The 23,360-nt window shown below is 40.6% G+C and overlaps 1 protein-coding gene across 1 annotated transcript in view; it reads left to right on the forward strand.

The window, feature by feature from the left end:
* The window catches only part of LRRC7 (leucine rich repeat containing 7), a 103,636-nt gene that overhangs the window by 64,861 nt on the left and 15,415 nt on the right, over positions 1 to 23,360 (forward strand). Inside the window, exons 14-20 of the mRNA XM_059821792.1 lie at positions 318 to 442; positions 5,525 to 5,725; positions 11,957 to 12,079; positions 14,015 to 14,126; positions 14,356 to 14,536; positions 15,509 to 17,186; positions 18,976 to 19,125. Coding sequence (XP_059677775.1) covers positions 318 to 442; positions 5,525 to 5,725; positions 11,957 to 12,079; positions 14,015 to 14,126; positions 14,356 to 14,536; positions 15,509 to 17,186; positions 18,976 to 19,125 — 2,570 coding nt within the window. The remainder of the gene's footprint in view (positions 1 to 317; positions 443 to 5,524; positions 5,726 to 11,956; positions 12,080 to 14,014; positions 14,127 to 14,355; positions 14,537 to 15,508; positions 17,187 to 18,975; positions 19,126 to 23,360) is intronic.

Here is a 23,360-nt window from a genome sequence, read left to right on the forward strand (position 1 = left end):
ACAGGGGGTTCAGAGCTCTGAGCCTGACAGAATTGAGGGTTTGGCTCCTCACATAGCTAGTTTTCATACTCCCCCTCCGCTCCAGATCTGCCCTGAAACCTTGTTGCTTCTCATCACTCTCATTTCAGTTTTAATATTAAACTCTGTTTGTAATGGTTTGTCAGTTGCTGCTCTCACTGCCCCCCTCAACAGTTTCAAAACAGTAACCCAAGATTACAGGATCAACTAAGAATGTGTCTTTTTAGATAATTTCCAGTCTTCTGCTGGGTGCACTAATTACTTGTTCTTGTGCATTGCTGTTTGCAATTTAACTGTAGATTTCCAGTCAGACAGTGATAGTTTTAACCCTACTTTATGGGAGGAGCAAAGACAGCAACGTATGACTGTTGCCTTTGAATTTGAAGAAAAAAAGGAAGAGGAAGAAAATGCGGGGAAAGTTAAGGTAAGTTCTATTTGATTTGTTCTGGTATTCATGTATTATGGACAGGGTCCAATTTGCAGAGCTTGAATTGAACTATTTTCCTGTTCTAAATACCCAGAAAGTACTCGTCACCATGTTTCAAGTACAGCAGTTGAGGAAGAATAACCTGTTCTCCCTGAAGTACACATTACCGATTTCTGCTTTTGCTATTGCTGTCTAGACAGCAAAACTGATTTCACGTCACTTCAGGCCCATAATCCTAATGTCAGATTCCTGCTGTGACAGCTGTTTTGTCACAAAATTAAAAGATTAATACCAAATGTTGGGAGACTTAGAATTAATGTCCAACCACCTGGTTCTTTAGAAATATTTAGATCACATAGGGGATTCCATTTTTCTCTCAAAGTGGAAGTCAATGAGAGCTTTGCAACTTCATGGAGTTACACAGGAATGTGCAGTGGAGAGGGTATCTCTCATCAGTTTTGTAACCTACCAAAAAAGAAGATCAAAATGTGAATATTCCCCCTCAGTTATCTTAAATTAATATAATTCCAGAGTTTTCAGTTGAGCCCTTAATCAGTTACATTGTTAGAAGGATATTGTCAGGACCATCTACATTTATGTGGCATGAAAAGTTCTATTTCTTGAATGATATAAAGGATCAAACACTTAAACACTGCAAATGTTCAACTGCGGTAGGATAACCAACATAAAATGTATTACCAGAGACAAAAATCATATGAGGAGATTTAAATAATATTTTACTTTTAAAATTAACATTACTTTTATTAACAGCTATTTAACATTCCATTTAGATCATCTTGGAAATTTTTGGATTTTTCTTTTTAATATTTTTCCCAATTAAGAATTTTCATCTAACACTTGTAACCAGAGATAATGGACTCTGCTGCTTTAGTGAAACAGAAAATGAAGTCAAAAAAGCAACCTTTGCCTCACAATAGATAGATTAAACTGAAATTTTACCCCAGATGAATTGCAGGTTTATGGGTCATATATGGAAAACAGAGCATCTGGGAGAGTTTTATATTGTTCCACCACTTCTTACCAGAATTTTAACTGTGGGTAGTATGGCTGTCCACATGTGCAAAACAATTGAAATATTAACAGAGAAATAGATATAAATTTCTAAGATCATAGAAGAATTTAATTGTATTGTATGTTATTTGCAAGCATTCTGTTATATATTGAAATGTAATATATGAACTATATCACTTAGATAGCCATTTTGTTTTAATGTATTTCAGAACACTATGAATGACTGAAACAAATGTTCCCTTTGAGTAAACTGTTCTTGTAGAAAAAATATATCCTTCATCCACTGAATGCTCTTCCTGTGCTTCAGTTCAAACACTGCCATCTTCTGTATGGAAAACGGGGAGGCAAAGACAGCTGAGACACAGTCCCACATTTTCAGGTTTCCTAGAAACAGCACTTAACAAAAATAGCTGGCCTGTGCCCGTGCTGTGAGCAGATGTCTCTGCGCGGTGTGATCCCAGAGCTGTTCGGGATGCAGCGGATGCTCTGGTTGCAGTGCTTCTTACCTGGGCTGGGTGCTCATCCCTGGCAGCTGCTGCCAAAGCCGTGGTCTGTGGCGCAGAGGTTGCGTTCCCAGGGGGTGCTCAGGTCAGCGGCAGTCTCAGCCCTGTTGCAGCAGAACACGAGAAGGGCAGCCTGCGGCCAGTCACGCTGCCAGCGGAAGGAGCCGTTGGTACCATGTGGGTGATCCGTGTCCCACAGGGCTGCACCTCTCCATAACACTTCGGCTTGGCCATCCAAAGGTCATGGCAGTCTTTATCCTTTGTATCACTGCTCCTTAGCTGGGGAAGAGTCCAACACTAAAATACATTTCCTGGAGTTCTTACTCATCTGTTCTCCCTCTCATCCATAGAGAGTGGGTATAAACCAAGGTTGTATAGTACATGAGTCTGTTTCTGCATGAGATTCCTCTATTCCCATATACAATCCAATGTTCCTTTCACCCATAATGATCCTAACGTCTTCTCATCAGACCAAAACACTAAATTTTGCAGCTGATGCTATAGTTATTGCTTATATAGAGAAGAATTATTAAGTGAAAAGCTAAGCAGGGAGCTAGATCAGACATTTCCTCCCGTCTGTGTACCTTGGAGAGAGCATCTCTCCTCTCTCATATCTCACTGTCTGTACACGACACCCAGAAATACCTGTAGTTTGTACAAACTGAAAGTAGAGAAATAATACTGTTCAAACCTGGGAAATCTTGCCAGGCTGTGAAAGGAAAAGATTTCCCACCGAAGGTGTGTGGGGTTTTTTTTCCTATCATAGAAAACAGGTTTTTTTCCCAAGCCATGAAAAAACGGGCTCAAATTCAATTACTATTAAGAAGATAGAAGTGCTTATTTGCATCCTTCTGGTCTGTCCGTGCTCTTTCCCAGTAATGCCAATTCATCTCCATATATGAATGCCCATAAAAGTGTTGTAGAGTTATTTGACTGACCTGTTCACTGGCCTGTGTTTAGATGGATGCACATGAACCAAAAGCTAATTGCCGGAGCCTTTCGAGAACTTTCTGTGTGTCACTCCATCCATGTGTTGCAGTAGGTCTGAGGGAGGTTTTAACATGCATGTTTTAGCCGTTCCATCAGACCTTTATGGGATGAATTTGAAGGTTAACTTAGATTATCGATAGGTGGTAACCACGAACATTGGTAGTTTTTTATAAAAGCATACATAGTTTTCACTTTCTATCTTTCATAGTTAAAACTGAACTGTCAGGCAGCTATATGTTAAAATCGATTTGGTAATTGAAATTTTTCAATAACTTCTTCCATCAAGAATTTTGAACTTTGAAAATTCTCTTTTCAGGGTCATGCTACTTTTGATGTAGCATTAAACATACAAGAATTGTATCGACAGGGAGCACAAATTTCCTCTGTAATGATAAGTCTAAATCAGTGATGAAAATACCTGCATTCCAGTGGGTATCACCTACCACAGCTGCCAGTATTTTTACCTTTTAGTATTAATACTCATAGTGATACAAGACTCTTGCTGAAATCCCTGTCTATGACTTGCTTATCTCATGAAAGTCTTCCAGTTAATTTTTCCTTCACCAGCACTTATTGAGGATTTGCTCTATGACTTGACTTTTACCTATGTTTGTCGGTAGACCTTACACTTAAATCATGGTCTGAATTTTGTGAAAAAGCGATTGCCTAATTAGGCCACACCTAAATATGATTTCTTTCAACCGTAAATCAACCAGAGCTTTAGTAATGCTTTACAGACTTAATTTATTTTTTCTGTTGAAATTCTTTATTAACATATGACATCATAGTCATACATTTTAATGTTTTATGTTAAAGTCATGTCAGAATCTATTATCGGTAATGTTTATTCTATTGTGGTTCAGAATTGTATGCTAGTATTTCATATAGTTTTATTTTCCAAATCGATCATGCTTTTACTTCTAAAATACTCCCATCAACAAAACATATTCATTTGAATCCAAAATGACATTTTTCGTACTTGTTAGGAATTTAAAATCCAACAGCTGTAATAGTGAGCTATTAAAAGTAAGCTCCCTTTGCTTACCTCACATATGCACGTAAGCTTCTTTGTGGTAAATGCTTCCAAATACTTATCACATGGTAAATGTGGAGTAATTTCAAATTTCACAGCCTCGTAATCGGGAAGAGTTATCCTGACACACGCAGCTTGCACTGGGAGCTGTAATTTTACTCCATTGAAGGATTTTATCGCATTTCCACCCCAAACTCAGTCCCAGAGAGAGTGGCAGGCTCAGAGAGCACCTTCTGCATCTCAGCTGACTGGTTTGGTGGCTGTTACGCGCACTCAGCAGTGGGCTTGCCGATTCGTAGGGCGTGCTCTCTGGTTCGCCTTGTGAATCCCAAGTTTGGTGCTTAAACCACAACTGTCTTTCACAGCTCGGACAAAGGCGGTGGAGACAGGGCAGGTTTGCAGCATGAAGGACGGAGCAGGGAGGGCAGGACGTGCTCTGTGGAGGAGAGGGAAGCATCTGCCGCAGGCTAGGCTCAAGGGACAGAGCTACAAGCTGCCCACACTCTGCACAGCCCAAGCAGCCTTGCCGAGTTCGTGCTTTGTTTGGCTGCATGCTTCAGTATCCTCAGCATCTCTTCTCGTGATGTGGTGTGACGCTCAGCTGACAAAATATGCCTGTAACATAGTGGGGGAGGTATAAGGAGAGGTCAGCATCATGTATGTCATCTTTCCTGCTTGGGTCATTCCTGACGTGGTCATTTGCTGCACCGTCTCCTCAGAGCAATTTGCTGATAGTGTAATAACTTGCCAGATGACAGGGGGTGATATCATCCATGAGCCTTCTCAGCCACTCTTCTCCTTTCACTCAACCCTGAGATTTTGTAGAATTGTCTTCAAATTTGGATTGCTTTGGACTTGGGAAATACAATGTTTCTCTACTTCTGAGTGATAAAAATTATAAACTTAAAATGTGGAACTTTCTAGAAAATCTATAGGTCTGTCAGTCAGTTAAAGTGCTATTCAGTGTGACTTAGGGTGAATTCTCTGTAGTGGTTTGAGTCTGTTTTCCTATATTTTTTGTATAAGAAAAGAGTAAGATACACTTCAGTGCATGTACGTACATTATACATCCCAAAGAGTAAATAGCTCCCAGTAGATCAGATTCTGTTCTCAGCTGCCATAGATAATTCAGATTAATTTAGTACACTGAGCATAGCTAAATTAACTCTGCATTTACACCAGTATTGTTTTGAAAAAGCGTGATTTAATATGTCAGTACTCTCAAGCAAAGTGTAGAATTAAAATACAATACTCTCACAGGGTAAAAGATAGGCTTATAGGAAGCCATTCTCATCCATTATTTTATGTCACTGAAATTCCATTATAGGTTGACATAGTGTAACTGAGAGCCAATTTCAGTCCAAAAATCCATGAAGATAGCTGTATGTAACACACTACCTCAAACAGATTAATTAAAAATTTGAGGAATTTGCACTTAGCCATAGTACTGTAACCATGGTTTTAGTTTGCATGCTGTTTTCATTTTGTATTTGTGCTTTAATTCTTTTTATGAATGTTCAGGTTGAAATAAATCTAAAACGTTATCCCACTCCATACCCGGAGGATTTAAAGAATATGGTAAAATCAGTTCAAAATCTGGTGGGCAAAACAAGCCATGGAGTACGGCCTGAGAACTCAACACCAACTGCGAACAGTGAACAAACTGTGAAAGAAAAGTATGAGCACAAGTGGCCCATGGCACCAAAGGAGATTTCAGTGGAGGTAATGTAAAAGGATCGTTGTTCCTCTCAAGACTTCAAGACGGGGTTTTAACATAACTCCATCAAATGATATTCTGCATCTGCTGTGAATGTCATACCTAGTAGTTTCTAGTTTCGTTCCGTAAAGTTACTTTAGTTTTATATTGAGTTGCTGTTTTTCCCAGTACTACTGAGCTTATCAGACTGAATTTTGGGGTTTAAATCTACCTAGATTTGAATTTTGGTATTGATATATACAAGCACTCTCCTAAATTTTAATGGTATGAGAGACTTGCATATTAGCAGGAGAATAGACCTGATCACGATTTACATCTCAGACTAAGTAAGTGTATTTCTGCATCAAATATGTTAAAGACAAATCAATTTGTTCTGTCTGACCCTACTATGCCATTAGGTTCTGCTTCTTCTATTCACATTACATGTAGTAGGTAGGCAATTAACCTTGTCAAAAGTTAATGAAGTCAGCAGGAGTGCTTCTTCGACTGCAGGGAACTTTAGATCAGGCACGCCCTGAATAGTGACTTACGCTAAATTGCAAAATCTAGCCCTTACTGTGTTTGCCAGAAGTAGATCACTATGCATAGTAACAGAGTCTTCTATTCTGACATGAATACAGTCACTGAAAGGTAAATTCCCAAATTCTGGAGTCTTGTGCAAAGCTGTTACAAATAGCTGAAGCCTGATCTCAGAGGGCATCCACTCATTAACATTCACACTAATGACTTACTTTGTGCAGGCACAATTTATAAGGACAATCTCTTACCCTGGCAGTATGCACCGATAGTTTATAAGCTTGGACAGGTCTACAAGAATACCAGCATTCCTGAAAATCTTTATGAAGTCTTAATGTTCAAAAGAAATGAGGAAAAAAAATCATCACATTGTCTTTTCACTCCTTTGTTATTTAAACATTATGATAAATTCATTGTCCTTGAAATATCCCTGTCTCTGCCTAGTCGTGTGTGCATGAATTTTTCTTCTTCAGTTTTCCATATCCTTGACACAGGTTGGCTGTTCTTACACACTCAGCAGTCACTGTAGCTGCTCTGTCAGTACTGGGTGTTTTATTTACAGTTAAACATGTCTTAAAAACCAGAAGTTTTCTCTTCAGATGGTGTCAGAAGACTTTCTTCAAATCTAGGCATAGTTTTGATTAGTACTTCCAACTAAAATATTTAAGTTAAATGATTCATGTTTTTATCTAAATCTGAAATCTTAAATTCCACCATTATTCCTCTTTACTCATTAAATTCTTTCTTACTTTGGCCTTTGAACCAACTTATGTCTTGTGGCACGAGGATTGACATGTTCTGCTGTTGTTGCTAAACGTACAATTTATTTTGTATCATCTAGCTTTTGAACTTGAATATTGTTAATAGCTTTCTGTGGGTTTTAATTATCCCTACTGTGAACACACACATATTATCTACCTGGAATTTGAATCAATGTTGTCTGACAAAGACATTAGGTGTTTGGTCTTGTGGCTGTGTCTGATGATGCAGGCTTCAGAAATAGGTGGCTGTACTGGTTTAGTTGCTGTTAAATTAAATGTTAAGTTGTTAAACGAAAATGTTAACATCCCAGTTAACTGAGCCACAGCAGAAGGTCCTGTGTGTATGCAGAGCCAACTGAAGCCTCCGTTATGGAGGTGGAAGGAGAGAGTAAATGGCAGCAACACCATAAAATACTACAGTTACTCTGAAATGCTTGTGTGACTACATACTATGTTCTAGCATAGAAAAAGGTGAAGGCAAATTTAATTCTTACATTACATTCTTTGATAAAAATGCATTCACTTTTGCAACAGTAAAATAATCGTATCTAGTTTTTCCATGAACGTACATGAACTGTTAATCGCATGAGTATCACAAAAAGCATTCTATAAAAATAGTTGAATTGCTGAAGACCCTGCGGTAATTCCTGAAGTGCAATTAAATAATGTGATTGCAATTTCCTAGTTGATTTTCTACCACAACCAACTGCTGTGAGTGCATGACTAGTTCCATTCATATCAGTGAAGATGTATTTTTCATCTTCTATTATTAAAATAGTGAAGATGGTGGAACTTTTTCAGATTTTAATTTCCCTAGTATTTAGTCAAGACTAGTAACGCAACTATCTCGTCAACTAAAGAAGGGAAAAAAAATGTTCTTGTCATTCATACAAATAATGACACTGGGAAGGGTTTATGGATGTAAAGCAGGACGACGTATACATTTTCCTCTCTTTGGCTTCCTGCATGAAGATAAAGAAGACATATGGGAAACTGTAGAAAAAGTGTGAATGATTTTGTGAATAATATTAGCATGATTTCAGTTGTAACACACTAAATAAAACGTAATTAAGCTCCATTTGCTTTTCAGATAATTAGGAGACATGATCTCAAGCCTCAAGTTAAAATACAGTTTGAAAATGCAGGTGTGTTCTGATATAGATTTAGACTGAAGACAGTTTCTAATAACAAGGTAATTTAATTTCAGGTGCAATGCTCACTTTTTCATCCGCAGAGGCCAGATAAGCTGGTTTCTTTTCTGATCTCTTTTGGGTTTTCTTGCAATTAATTTACACATGTCTCTTCACAAAACTGTTTCTAAATAACTAAAGGGAGCATCTGAAATGAGTAACAAGCTACATTTCAAATCCCCTGTATCATCCTCCACCTTCAGTTTTAATAAGCAAACACTTTCTTAATTAATCAACAATTAAAATAAACATCTTCATTGTCCTAAGTCATTTTGAAAGATGTGCATTTTGGACAAAAAGAAGTCTGAGATAACTTAGTGCATTGTGTAGCCTTTCCATGAGAAACAATGAGAAATACCACAAATCAGCAATTAAGATCTTTATAGTTAATATTCTTGATATGTACGTATTGACAAATAAACTGGAAATACTTCTTATATAACTCTCAGCTTTGGATTAAAAAAAAGTCTTTTCTAGTCCAACCTACAGCATTCCATCCTTTCTGTTAGTTCCTAGTGGGTTTATTAATACTGTGTAAAAAGGAGAGATTGTTATTCTTTGAGTGATCCAGTGCAGATGCTAGTGCTAACAGCTAGAAAAATACCACCTCAGCTGTACTGGGTCTTCTGAGACCTTCCTCTCATCTCGGTCAAAATAAGACCTCAATCCTTTTAAATTCTGACTTTGTTAGAAGTTTGGGTTGTGGGGTTTTTTTGGGGTGGCTGGAGGTGGAGAAGAGTGTTCTTTTTGTTTTGTTTTCAGTGAAAGTTTCAGGGACCGTCTTAAAAGATCATCTTGCCTTTTCAGGAAGACTTATGCACTTTTATTTCCCCCAGGATGCCTGGCTTCAATTGATTCAGTTGATGTGTCTGTTGTGGGAACATTCAGTTGATGTGTCCTCTCCTGATTGGGAGAGGAATATACGCTAAAGATTTTTGGTTTCTATCTGCTTTAAGCCCATACCTTGATAAGCTCTTTGCAACAGAATTACCTATATTTTACCAGGAGTCAGAAATATCATCATTATAGAGTTTTTGGTTTCTCCATGGCACAAAAGATCTTTACTGAGGCACCTTGGTGCCTTCTTGTCAAAGGAGAAAGGAGGTAATGATTTACTCACCTGCAGGTCTGACTCACAAGAGGCCTTTCTTCAGATAGGGTGTCAAATGTCTTTGAGTTACCTTGACTTCTGCCTGACCTTATCGAAGTGTCTGGATTGGAGGGGCATTATTCAGGGCTGCCTCCAGGATAAAGCCTACCTTCCATAAAATCGGTCCAAGACGTCACTTGACCTCCTGAGGCTACTGCTCTGTCTGTCCCCACCTGCATGAGAACTCGGGAGGTGCAGTATTGCGTGTCTGGGCATGGCATTCTGTACAAACTCCTATACACAGGGCATGTAGGCCTGGGGTATGTCTGATGGACCGTGAAGTGGCTTTTTTGCAGAAGGTCTGAGACTCTCTCTATTGGCAGCAGCCTCGGTGAGCTGTATGCAATTGGGTGCATGTCCATCTAGATAGAGAGCAACAGAAGCTTGTTTCCCCAGAGATGGGAGAGCCCAGAGAGCGCAATTCACACATCAGGGTGTTGTAATTCAGGGCAATGCTGAGTCTTCCGTCCTCACGCTGAAGACCACATACAGAGCTGGACAAGAACCTCTCCATGGTTTATAACTGAGGGTGGTGTTAGAAGGTCTCCCATCCGCTGCAGTACCTGACTGACGACTCGGATAAGCATCTGCAGTTTATCTTTGCAGAATCCAGACCATGGCAGCTAACAGGCTTAGCCATATGAGATTGGAAATTTTCATTCTAAAATACATCTTTGTATTGGGGATCTCTAACTTTGATTTCTTTGGTGATAGGTAGATCTGGTCAGTTCTTCGATGCATCCCCTTGGCTGTATTTCTGATCACCTGAATAGGCAAGGTTAGTGTATGAATTCCTCTAACTGCTTGCCGGTCCACCGGACTGCAAGGCAAAGAGACGCATGGCAGAAACTATCATCATGCTCTACCTACAGATGACAACTTTTTTCCAGGATCTACTATGTCTTTCCATGTGGATTCCCAAAAGCTACTTCTGCCCTAGTCTGTTCCTTATGTACTTACGTCTCCTTTTAAAGCTCTATCATATGTCTGAGATTGCCTGCTGGAGCTGAAAAGGTGAGAGCTCATTGCATCAGTGCTATAATGTTGTGCTGGCTGCTGTATTGCCTCTGCAGGTAGGAAGTGTGTCGGGGTTCCTTCGTTTTCCCACTTTCAGATTCCATATCCCCATTCAGAAGTTTTCCTTCCACCGGTTCGGTTAGATCTTGTCTTAACATCCTGTTTGGGCAGCCTTCAGATCTAGTGGCTACTGAAACTGGCCTTTCTGGAAGCTGCCACTGCAGCTAGAAGAGTGGGAGAGATTTAGGAGCTGGCTCCACTCTGCTTTCTTCTGGGATAATCCCATGTTTTGGAGTGCCTCTCAGTGCATTCCTGGATTGGTGACTGAATTTTATTTAGATCAGTCTGGTAATTGCTGGCTTAGACAGCAAAATATCCAGAACTGTGTCTGCCTTTCACATGCTGAGCTTCAGATAGAATTAGTTTTGTGGTTTTGTCAGGAGAAGACTATTTAGTGGGACTTTGAAACTACTGACATACAGGGCTGCGAGGCAGAAGTACGGCCATTTTCTGTGCAGAGACTGTAACGTGGGTAAGTGGCTCAGTGAGGCTTTTTTACAAAACTGCACCACTAACTGTGATTCTCAGCGAAGATGCCTATGCCTCAGTTAGTCTTGCTTGTATCTAGGGATATTCCGATAGCTGTCTGGTTGCATTTGTTCCTATGCTTTCTGTGATCTCCCTTATTCTTTCATTAAAGTTTTAGCAAAATCTGGACCGAGTAACATTTGCCTTAATCTGTTTATTTCCTTGCTTCTCCATTTCCTTATAGCCAGCTTGTCATTCTTCAGATTGACCTAGCCTTCTCCAGTTTAGAAGTGCTGCCAGCCCTCTACGTATATTTAATTGTTCCTCTGGAATAGATCCATCATTAATGGTCCCGCTTTCCTCTGCCTAGTGCGTGCTGCGTCTGCTCAGCCCCCTGGGCTGCTCTGTTCGGAGGCTTTATATTCTCTGCAAGCAGACTCTAAGAGTTTGGTTATTTTAAAAATTCCATCTCTCTAGATTATAATTTAATGTTCTTGTGTTGTCAGCGTGAATAATTGGTGATATTTCTCTTTCCCACTTATTTTAATGGTTTTTACCATGTATTTTCTCTTGGGAAACGTTTCACCACATTTTTCTGTCCTCTACCTGTATCTTTCTCTGGTTAGACCTGAGGAATAAGTTCTGACACAGCACAATTGCATTTATGTCTTCCCTTTGTTCTTGCAATTGGTCCTATTAATAATACTTTTTTATCTATTAGTGACCTTTTTATTCTTGGGCTTGTAAGAAAAAAGGTCCTCTTAAACAGAGTAGAATTAAATGGAATATGATTTTGGTTTCTTAGAACATATTTCACTTTCATGGCATATTCACAAATGCCAGATTGGTTCTTTCAAAAGTGTATTGATTTTTGTTGGAATAGCTGGACTAGGGGCTAAAAAGAAAAAAATAATATAACATAGAAAATTTCATAAAATCATGCACCTGAAATAAAAACCTGTGTTCATCATTACGTCAAAAATGGAACTGCTGGTTCTTCCTATCTTACAGCAAGTAGTTTTACTTTAAACTTATAACTTTTGGAAGTTTCATGGCACAATATTGGGATTCTAGGTTCAGGATAGAGAAAATAAAGAATCCCAAAAGAGTCACCTGTCTGATACAGACAACACTCATAAATCGACTCTGGAAATCCCAGACAGGAAGGAGAAAGAAGAGCGTACAAAAAGCTCAGAGGTACAACAAGAAACTTAACACGCACCATGTCTCAAAGGTGGAGAATTTCACACTCTGTGAATGCTATGCACTTTTTTATTTCTCAAAAAATTGGTTTGCATAAGTTTGTTACACTGCACTAGAAAATGATTGTGCTGCACTGGAAAAAATGCTGTTGCACTGTTGTTAGCTTTAAGTTGTATGTACATCACTGCTGTTACGTAAGAAATGTCATACACAGCAAGGGATCTCTGCATGTGAAAGTAATTTAAAGTCTTGAATATATTACACCATGTAAGAATCAGTATGTAGCTATATTTGCTCAAATGTTAGCACTGAGGGGGTTAATTAAATGGGCTGTGGAGATACCTGATCTTTGCTGTTTTGGTATGGTACTGCCCCCAGTAGAGCACCAAATGCAGAAGGATTAAAATATCTGTTGTGTAAATATCATTATATTCTTCAAGGATAAATCACATAGCAAATGGTTCTACAAATCTCTGTTTCCACTGTTACTAAACAAGTAGTTGATGGAGAGTAAACCTCTGAAAGTTTTCTCCTCATGAGTAAAAGCAAGTAAATTTTAAATATAATGTAGCATTTTACATTTTAATAACGTGGTTTTGGGTTTCGTACTCCATTTTAAATTGTTTCTTTAAATATTACATCTCCTTCCTTCATTGACTTCACTCTGCAAAATCACTGGAGTACCTTTAACAACAAAATGTCAGGGTACAGAGATCCTCATAGTGTCTCCATTAGTATAAATTCCCTCCTAAATATATTTCCTAACCATTTCCTTCCTCATTTATACTACTAATTATTGATTCTCTCCTAATATCTCTCCAAAACTTCCTCTTTTTTACTGGATACTATTCTTCTCCAACTTCCCTCCTCTACGAAATCACAGCTCATCCTCTCGCTTCTGAGATGATGCATGTTTCTCGTTCCCCTCCCCACAAGGATCTGGACTGGCGTTGGCAGGACTTGCCAGTGTTGCCATGCCCATCTCCATCAGTTAGTTCCCTTTCCATTACACGTCCCTGAGCCCATACACCAACACCCGCAAAGTGGCTTTCCAATACTGCTTGTTCTTCCAGCTCCCTTTCCTTGAGTCCCCTCCCGAGGGCTGGGTTACCAGTATCATTCCTCCAGTAAGTGTCATCCCCTGCCCTGTCTCCCCAAGACACCGACCTTCAGGTCAGCGTCATCCTCATTTCTGAACTTTATTCCAGGGATGAGAAATGCCATGGATTCCCTGTTCGTGTCTTCATTCCCTTATAGCTGCCCTATGAGCCTAATTTAAATGTCCTAATTTAAAATATCTCTTTCTAAGACTACATCTCACTGTCTTTCCACTTTTTAACTCATGTTATTTCAGTATATATCCTGTTGCCAGCTAGAACAGCACAACAGTTGTGCAGGGCAGTCTTTGAAGGTCGAGATTTGCTGAACTCTCAATGAGAAGTTTATGAAATCCAAATCACTTTAATTTAGCAAAAAACTCCTTAGAGACAAAGAAATTTTAATTAAATATAGCTATAGGGACAGTGGAATCTATGGAAGGACTTGTGCCACGAATAAATGAATGAGGAAGACTTACTCCTGAAATAAGAAGTAATTGTTTATTCTGAATTTTTATTTATTTCTACTGGCAGCTTGCATTTTTGTGACCTTTACTTCATCAAAAATGTTTACGTGGCCTTGATGTATCTTGCAAGTTCCATCTGTTTTGTCCACATTTTCAGAATGAACACATCACCATAATTTTTACAAGTATTTATGTAGGACTAATTAGAATTTTCAGCTGACAAATCAGCACGATTAGACACTACCGTATGGTGGGGTTTTGGTGTGTTGTCACATTCATAAAAAGACGGCTGTGAAATGTTTGTTCGTTGCAGTTTGAAGTGGATTTTGTTTCCTATGTTTACTCTACATTATTATATTCCTCAGGATGCCTTTGGACATCCTGCCAGTGAGATGAGGATAGGGGAACTTCGTCCTTCCATGCCAGAGACTCCGTTGTACCCACCCAAACTTGTTCTTCTGGGTAAAGAGAAGAAAGGTACTAACTTGAGTTACAGCCTTTTAGATGAAAGCGTATGTAATGTACACAGATAGACGCATTACCTAAGGTGTTCTGCACTTCGCTCTGATTTTAAAACATACAACATGCGTACTTGTGCACATGTGTATATGTATATACACACATAGTATCGATTTAAAAATGTGTTTTTCTGGAGTTTAGTTTTCAAATGCCACCTCCTGAAAACGTTTGCTGTCTTTTGTTTCAGAATCGACAGATGAGTCTGAAGCAGATAAGATCCATTGTCTGAATAACAGCGTTTCCTCAGGCACTTACTCAGACTATTCCCCTTCCCAGGCTTCCTCAGGGTCCTCCAATGCGCATGTTAAAATGGGGTCCTTGCAGACAACGGCTAAAGAAGCAGTGAATAACTCTTTGTGGGGGAACAGGTGTGATCATCTTTCTTATCACAGCTTCTGGTTGCCTTTCCTAACTTTGTCATATGCATTCAAGGTGATCGTATGCTATCTGTTAAGGCATTCAATTAAAAAATACAACGTTTTTACCCCAGTTTTGCAGAGGTGTACATAGCTATTCAAAGCCCAGGCTGTGCAGAGTTGGCCATCCGCTCATGCTCTATACATGTCAGTAATTCTACAGCTGGTTTTTCAACTATGTGCTATAACCATGCATTAAAAGCGCCTGGTAATTGAGCTGCAATTATTCTGCTCTGTGTGGTCCTGAGCTGCAGCTGGCTGTAGTTTAGCACAGATAGCAGAGTGTACGTCTCTCATGTTATTGATGTCCTGAGCTTCACTCTGCCCTGGACCTCTGAGAACAACGCAGTTCTTTGAAAGCTGTAATGTGCACTGGCCATCAGCAACCTGAAAACACTCTCGTACCATACCAGGAACACCCTGCCCTGACGATTCCTGCCATAAATCACCTAATGTAGTTCCATCCACAGGCTCTTCCCCACTAAAGAGGGGCTGGAGCCTGCTCACTGGAGATGCATAAAATCTTGGTGGTGAGAACATGCACAAACTGAATCTGGTATTTTTGTTTAAAAAAAGAGTAAGTGTAAAAATTCTTCCCCTGCACTCATAGAAGATTATTTTTAAAGCATGAAAATATGTTCAGCTGGATTTATATGAACATGGCATTGAGCCACCCAAGACTTTTGACTGGCTTCTTAGTCTCTCTGTGTATGTACTTACTGCATCTGTACTCCAGTGCAAAAAACTGCTGCAGCCATTCATGCCCAACCGGTGGCACAAGGTCCACGTCTCATAGTACGATCCCAAAGCCAAAGTATAGATGGGAGAATATTAAATTGCTTTATAATTGAGTCTTTCTGATGACTGCTTATGTGTTCTAATAGAGGGCACTTTATCTTGTTGCGTTTTGTTTTGCTTTTGCAGGCTGGCACAGTCGTTTCCACAGCCCCTTGAAACAAAGCCATTGCTGAGTCAGCGGGAATCGGCTGTGGCAGGGAACCTGCCCCAGCGCACCGACAGGCGCCCGCTGAGCGAGACCTTCACCGACAGCTGGAACGACAGCTCGCACTATGATAACACAGGGTTCGTTGCGGAGGAGAGCGCAGTGGAGAATCCTAGTGCTAACCCCCTCCTGAGCACGAAATCCAGAAGCACATCTGCGCACGGACGCAGGCCACTGATTAGACAAGACAGGATAGTTGGCATTCCCCTGGAGCTGGAGCAGCCGACGCTCAGAAACACACATGACTCTGAAGTGCCTCCTCCCAATCCTTGGCAAAATTGGACCAGAACCCCTAGTCCTTTTGAAGACAGGACAGCTTTTCCTTCCAAACTGGAAAGCACCCCCACCACCAGCCCGTTGCCTGAGCGGAAAGATCATGTCAAAGAGTCTCCTGAAATGACTAGCACTTTCACTCCAGGAATAGCATGGGAATATCACGATTCAAATGCTAACAGAAGTCTTACAAACGTCTTTTCCCATATCCACTGTCGCCCAGATCCTTCCAAAAGCGTTATTTCAATCAGCAAGAGTACAGAGCGGCTTTCTCCGATGATGAGGGATTTAAAAACGAACAAATTTAAGAAGTCGCAAAGTATCGATGAGATAGACATTGGTACATACAAAGTGTATAATATACCCTTAGAAAACTATGCATCTGGTAATGATACTGTAGGAACGCACGAGAGGGTGGACAAGCTCCTGGGCCCGGAGCACGGCATGCTGAGCATGTCTCGCAGCCAGTCGGTCCCCATGCTGGACGACGAGCTGCTGACCTACGGCAGCGTCAAGGTGCAGCCGCAGCAGAAGTCGTCCGTCACGAAGAAAGTCTACCAGTTTGACCAAAGCTTCAACCCGCAGGGAGCAGTGGAGGTCACAGCGGAGAAGAGGCTACCGCCGCCATTCCAGCTCAACCCTGATTACATTCCCCAGCAGAGTAAAAACCTGCCCCAGGATCTGATCAGCCCAAGGGCCTACCGCGGCTACCCCCCCGTGGAGCACATGTTCTCCTTCTCCCAGCCTTCGGTGAACGAGGAGGCGGTCAGTGCCCCCTTTGCGAGCCAGGGGTCTCGGCCGGGGTTCTTGAGGAGGGCGGATTCGTTGGCCAGCTCCACCGAGATGTCCATGTTCAGGAGAGTCAGTGAGCCCCATGAGCTGCCCCTGAGCGATAGGTATGGCAGGCCTCCGTACCGGGGAGCTGTGGAGCGGCAAAGCAGTATCTCGGTCTCCGAGTCTCAGTTCCTCAAGAGGAACGGCAGGTACGAAGATGAGCATCCTTCCTACCAAGAAGTGAAAGCCCAGACTGGAAGCTTTCCAGTTAAAAACCTTACACAAAGGAGGCCGTTGTCTGCAAGAAGCTACAGTACAGAGAGTTATGGCACATCCCAAACCAGGCCGGTTTCAGCGAGGCCTACAATGGCAGCTCTGCTGGAAAAGATACCGTCAGACTATAACTTGGGTAACTATGGCGACAAGCCTTCCGATAACAGTGATATAAAGACAAGGCCTACCCCTGTGAAGGGAAATGAGAGCTGTGCTAAAATGCCCGCTGACTGGAGACAACAGCTACTTAGACATATAGAAGCTAGAAGGTTAGACAGGGTATGTTTGGCATTTCTCTGCAATTAATGCCTTTAGTTGTGTGTTTCGGTATTTCAAACTAGTTGCATGTACAGTGGTAATCACCAGAATTCCCAGTAATGAAATTCTTGCATTGGTGTCAGAGGAACTGGCCCGCAAAGGGTTCTGGGGTGCTCAAAAGCAGCTGGAGTGAGGGGTAAATGAGTGACAAAGTGTCTCTGCACAAGTAATGCACCACGGTGCACGTTACTGATGTAGTAACTGCTGCAGCGCTGTCTGAAATAATAAAAAACATAAAAATCTCTCCTTATCAACAGATGTGAACATGCTGCTGAAGCCCACCACTTCAGTAATGATTTGAGAGCATTAAAAGATGCTGGATACATCTTTGCAGTAAAAGGCCATAAAGAAAAACATCATAGATAAAAAGTAAAATAATGTCTTTTAGCTTTCGTATCACTGTTAGTGGAGGGGATTTAAAGGTATCTCTTAACTCTGAAAAGTATCACTGGATATACACTGCCACTGTTTTTAACAAGGAATATGATTATCACTCCTTTTAGCAGTAGGAAGTTATGCTTATTTACCTTCTATACAAAACAGTACAAGTACTATAGTGCATGATTTCAATAATGATCTTGACTATTTAATGACCTTCTTCATGAATTGGATCTACTTCATAATCTGAAGTGGTTGTGAAAAATTACTGTCATGAAATGCGTAAGTTAGTTTCAAAATGTGTCCATATACCTATTTTATGCTAGATACTCAAGAGTTTGGTGTTAATATATTTATTACCTTCCAGTTGCTCGAATGTGATGCATATTAAAATATCACTAAGGATCAAATGGGTTAACTTTAAAAACTGGCTTGAAGGCTGAAGCTTTTTCCTTACTTCAGCTGTTTTCCTTGTGTTGTGTAAAAGTGATTGGAAAATACAGAATACCTAGGCAAAATAGCACACCCCAAGTAGAGACGTTTCTGGTGGAAATAAACACTTCCCAGATGTTGTTTGTTTCAGAAATATCTTTACACTTAGTTTACAATGTGTATTTGCTTAAGAAATACTTTCTCTCTTGGAAGGCTGACACTGGTGATTTTATCTAGTTAAACTGGGCTCACAGTAATCCCTGCAGGTGCCAGCGAGGTAGTTTCTGGTTGTTTGCAACATAGGATAAGCAAAGCTCTAAGAAGCTGGGCTGTCTGGTGGAGATTGTGCCGATGAGTACGCCTGGGCACTGCAATGCAGCAGCTGCTCCAGGAGAAGACGCTGCCCATCTGCCCGTGGCCGGCGAGATGCCGGTCTGTGCAGGACCGGTGTAGCCGCTGTGCCGCGCCCAACCAAAGCTTATCCCTCATGGGCAGCTGCTAGCCAGGGAGAGTCGCAACGCTCGCAATGCTCGTGAGATGGTGCAGAGCCTTGTGCAGGGTTTTTTCCTCTGCCCTTGATGCTCTTGTATGCTAGATATGTGTTTTCTGGCCCAGCCACGTTGCGCAGGCATACCAAAATTTGGCCGTAGTTGCAAAATGAAGACTTGTACCATGTTATAGACTGCAGTTTTCAAACTACAGATAACAACATATTTCATCTGCTGTCAGCGTTGAAGTCTTTTATGGTATCCATTTTATGTATAACTAGCAATGTATTTGCTTCCATGTGACCCAGTGCATGCATCCAGAAGCTATTGATTTCTTGGTACTGTTTGTTTGCTTAAACTAAAACTTTGTGAAATTAACCATGTATGTGTGATACTTAATTCAATGAGCATGTGTGTTCATATCCTGTCACGTGGTTGTTTCCTCTACTCAGACCGCTGCTTACAAACACAACACAGTTAGCCTTGGCATGCTGCACTCTGGAGGTTTTTCAGCAATGCATGCCGGCAGAAGCATGACTTTAAACTTGCAGACTAAATCTAAATTTGAAAACCAAATGCTTCAAGAGCTACCTCTACCGAAAGTAAGTATGGGATAGCCAGCATATACCAGCATTACAAAATAAATTAATAATACTCCTTGCTTTTTCCTGGTTTAGCTTTTGCCTATTACTCATGCTTACACTATACAGAATCCAAAAAGCAAAGATGATAGTAATACATTTTTCCTACTCAATAATCTTGCTTTTTGGATTAAGTAGCTCACATGGCTGTCATCACTGCTTTCTGCTCTCGTGTTACAGACTGGTGCAATCATTTTCTCAATGACTTAATCTGTGCACAGAAATGGAGAACGTGTTTGCTTTTGTGACTGTTTGATCTTAGAAAAATGAATGTAGAAATGTTTAATATGCATTTAAATAGGCTCCAAGAGACAGGGATTTTAGTATTTGAACATTAATTGGGTATGCTGTAGTAGTTGATGAGTTTTGAGTACATGCCTACCACACCTAAACTAATTTTAAACTTTCGTTGAGTAATGCCTATAGAAAGAAAATAATTTTCTCTTTCTTTTACTGTTTATTTTGCAGCTATTAACAATGTATTATTGATAAGTACATACATACAAAATTATATACAAACATATGTTTGATGGGAAAAGCCCATATGACAAGCCAGAAAGGGACGTTGCTGAAGTATTTTCAGAGTATCAGAGAGGAGATGCTGTAACCTTACTCTGCGTCATGTACGGCCGCACTGGAGTCACAGCAGCAACCAGCTGCCAGACACTTGCAAGCAGCCACACGGTTGGGACTGTGTATAATGGCAGCGGGCTGCTGCAGTGCGAGAAGTGACGAGCATCCTTAAGTGTCTTACTGCATTAGCATCAGTAGCCGTTGGTACAAATTAGCAACATCTCTGTGAGTAATTAAAGGGTAACGGTGCACAGATCCAGGCGCTGAAATGTGATCATCTGCGCTGTTAATTGCTGGACTGGCCTCAGGCGTGGTTTGGCCCAGGCCAGCTGGCACCCTCCTAGGCAATCCCTGGCCAGGGCTCCGGAGTCAGCACTGGCCAGAAATTCCCAAAGGAGGGTTTCAATGCCCGATTTAGGAGTTTATAGCCAAGCCTGTTTAGAAGAATAAGATAACTTCATGGCAGCAACATGACCAGATTGTGCTGCTTGGCCAGAGGACAGGCCTTAGCACTGCTCAGCTTACTAATACAGGCATATGCATCGTGCACTGGATTTCCAAGCCAAGCTGTGATAGGTTAGCAGCACACGCGCGCACACACACATCCACAGGTTATTGTCAGGTTTCCCCCGCCGTAACTTACTTCCCATACACTGTTAACTTCATTGGCACCTCCCATTCAGCCATCCCTGGATTTAAACAAGTCCTAATGTTAGTGTCTGCTGCTCTGTTGTTCAGTTGATGGCATCTAGGGCAAATCCTAACCGTTGATGTGTGTGTGTTTGGACGCAGACAGCTTTCCAGTGTTGGTCATACTGGTTTTTTTCTTTCAAAGAATTTGTTTGTCTACTTGGGTATATACTAATTCTTGTCACTAGTCCTTGAAAGAAGTCCATTTGACATCAGCTCCAAATAATGGTACTGGTTTTCTGCACAGATTTAAGAATAAGGTATTATCTATCACTTTAATAATTTTAGGCTGTAGATGAATACGGATACTAATATATGGATATCTGAGGAAATTCATGAATCTGTTTAGGGTGATGTGTTTTGGGGTGTGGTCTTATGTGAATTGTTCTGCTTTATATTTCACCAGCATTTCATTGCTACATACCCATATAAAATGTGATGCTGAACTGCATGAAGGGGGTGTATTCTCTTACTGTACTGCTTGGACAGTGGTGAAAAATTATTGTTGAAACAAATAATTTGAATTTTTCATATTATTTAATTTTATTACTTCACATGTTCTAAAGTATTTGCATTTCTTAATGAATCCAGGCCACAGCAGCTTAATATTTACCTCTTCTTCTTCCTCTTTCTTGTGGCCTAGATTCAAGAGAGTAATGAGTGAGTTCTAATTGTCCAGTGGAAGATCAGGAAGTCAAGTATAGCAATTACTTATTTTGAGAAGGTTTATTACATCGATTCTACCCCATGCATAAAATGTTTGAACTGCTGCTTTTCATTTTTTGCCTAGACTTAATAGATACGTAATTTGTTTGCAGTCTGTCCAAGCTCTGTAAATGAACAATATTGCAAGTAGGCAAATTCATTTTACTGCAGAAAATGAAAACCCTGTTATCACAGAATTTTCCTATTTATTGAGAAAGCAGAAAGCACCCTCTGTATTTTTTCTTCTTCCATTTTGAGTGCGAACTCAACTCTGCAGTCGCTTATAAAAATCGTACAGCATTGTCTGCAGTGACAAAAGAAACACTTTTCAGAAGAATGCTTTCAATTTTTGGCATCCATCTGACAATTCTTTAGAAGTTTATGGTTCGGTGCACTTCATTCGCAGAAGTGTACAGTACCACCTCGCTTTAGGAATAATCAGCATATTCACGTGTGTCACAGGAGGAAAAACAGAAGTTCCCTTAGGAAGCTGCCTCACTAATCCCCTCTGTCTCTGCATGGTGAGGGCACATAGCGTATTTTTATAAATTCATCTCACAGGGAGGTGAGCAGATTTCCAGCACAGCCTGGGGCACCTCGGTCTGTGGGTGACTCTGGAAGGGGCGACTCACGTCACAGAGATGATGGCCTTTCTTTTTTGTTGTTCTTTACTATGACTCAGAGCAGAAATTTTTGCAGTTGTACTTTTTCGTTTTACAAGTTGTTTGCTGCCCTGGTCTTGGATGATGTACCCCCCGTTTGGATGAGGGTTAGATGGGGAAGTGCAGCAAACAGGGCAGAATGGCTGATTCATGAGTTTACGTAGGCACAAAGAGCCCTACCTGGGCCCAAACAGGGACCCAAATTCCGCTCTATGGACAACCAGGGCTCAGTGTGTCCTGGGCTGGGAAGCCTTGGGCAGGGGCTGACCCCTGGCAGCGTGTTCAGACTCGCTGCTCACAGTCCTGGACGCCTGTCCAGACATAAAGGTTTAGCTGCGTGTGAGGGACACAGAGCCATATCATCAGGTTTCCTGCATGTCCGTATGCCAGTGTACAGCTCTGGGCCCAAATTTGCCAGCATTCGAGAGCCTTGTGCTAGCTGAGGGAGCAGCAGCACTGCTGCATCAGGCACTGGGGCCAGTGTCTGTTGAGCCGTAAGGGATAACCTATGGAAAAAGTGCTGAGGTTGGTCTCATTTTTCCATTTTTAATGTGTATAAAGAAAGCTCTACAGGGAGGTCTTGTACTTTCAATAGGGGAGATGTTTTTCTAGTGGTTTTTAATACAAGGATAATATAATTTTAATAATAATTTTAATACAATCACATCTTTCCTGATTTTTCCGGCAGACTTCTTGAATGGTGAGAGAATTATAATGAAAGTTTTCTTTGATTTTAAATAATTAGTGTTGAATTTTTTTACTTAACCTCTGAGGACTATGATTTAAATCGCAATTTACTTTTATTTACTTCTAAAGGATTTTTAAGCTTGCATAAAAAAAGTTCTTAACTGACCAGTTACCAGCTTTAATATTTCAAAGCAACAGTTTCATTTGTTCTTCAGTCATCTAAAGAAGTGTTTCATGATTTTTTTTTTATTCTAAGCTGAAGAAGAAATTACTTGAATGACAGAGGGGAAGACTAGGCTTTTTTTTTTTCTTTGCAAATTACCATGAATCAGAACTGAATAAGCATTTAACTGAATAAGCACTACATAATGCTAAGTGCTGTCAGTGGTAGTACAGTGTTGGCATTTTGGAAAGTCTGACACGAAAAACCATGCCCATGTTAGCAAAATTTCCAGCTAGGGTAAAGAAATACAGAGACAGATAACAGAAAATCAGGATGGGACAGAAAAAGTACACATGTCGTCAAAAGTACTGAAAAGATCTGTAAAATAACCAGGGAAAAAGTGACAAAGGAGAAACATGTATAAAAGGAGAGAAAAATGGAAAATAACAGCAAAGGTATCAATCAGGCTCATTTAGGAAACTTTAAATGTGTGTTATGTTCATTCATATTCAGGAGAGCATTTAATTACTGGTTAATACTGTACATATGATAACCTGTTAACTTAGAACAAAACCAGGCACAGCCTAGAGAGAGGTCTGCGAGAAGCACACCACACAGAGTGATACACAGAGCATAGCGCGAGGTAAGAATAGTCACAAGTTCAATATTGCCATTAAGGAGTATTTTCTGAAGAAAATATAAGCGTATAATTTTTC

This window comes from Gavia stellata, chromosome 10, assembly GCF_030936135.1.
Source record: "Gavia stellata isolate bGavSte3 chromosome 10, bGavSte3.hap2, whole genome shotgun sequence".
Taxonomy (NCBI): Eukaryota; Metazoa; Chordata; class Aves; order Gaviiformes; family Gaviidae; genus Gavia; species Gavia stellata.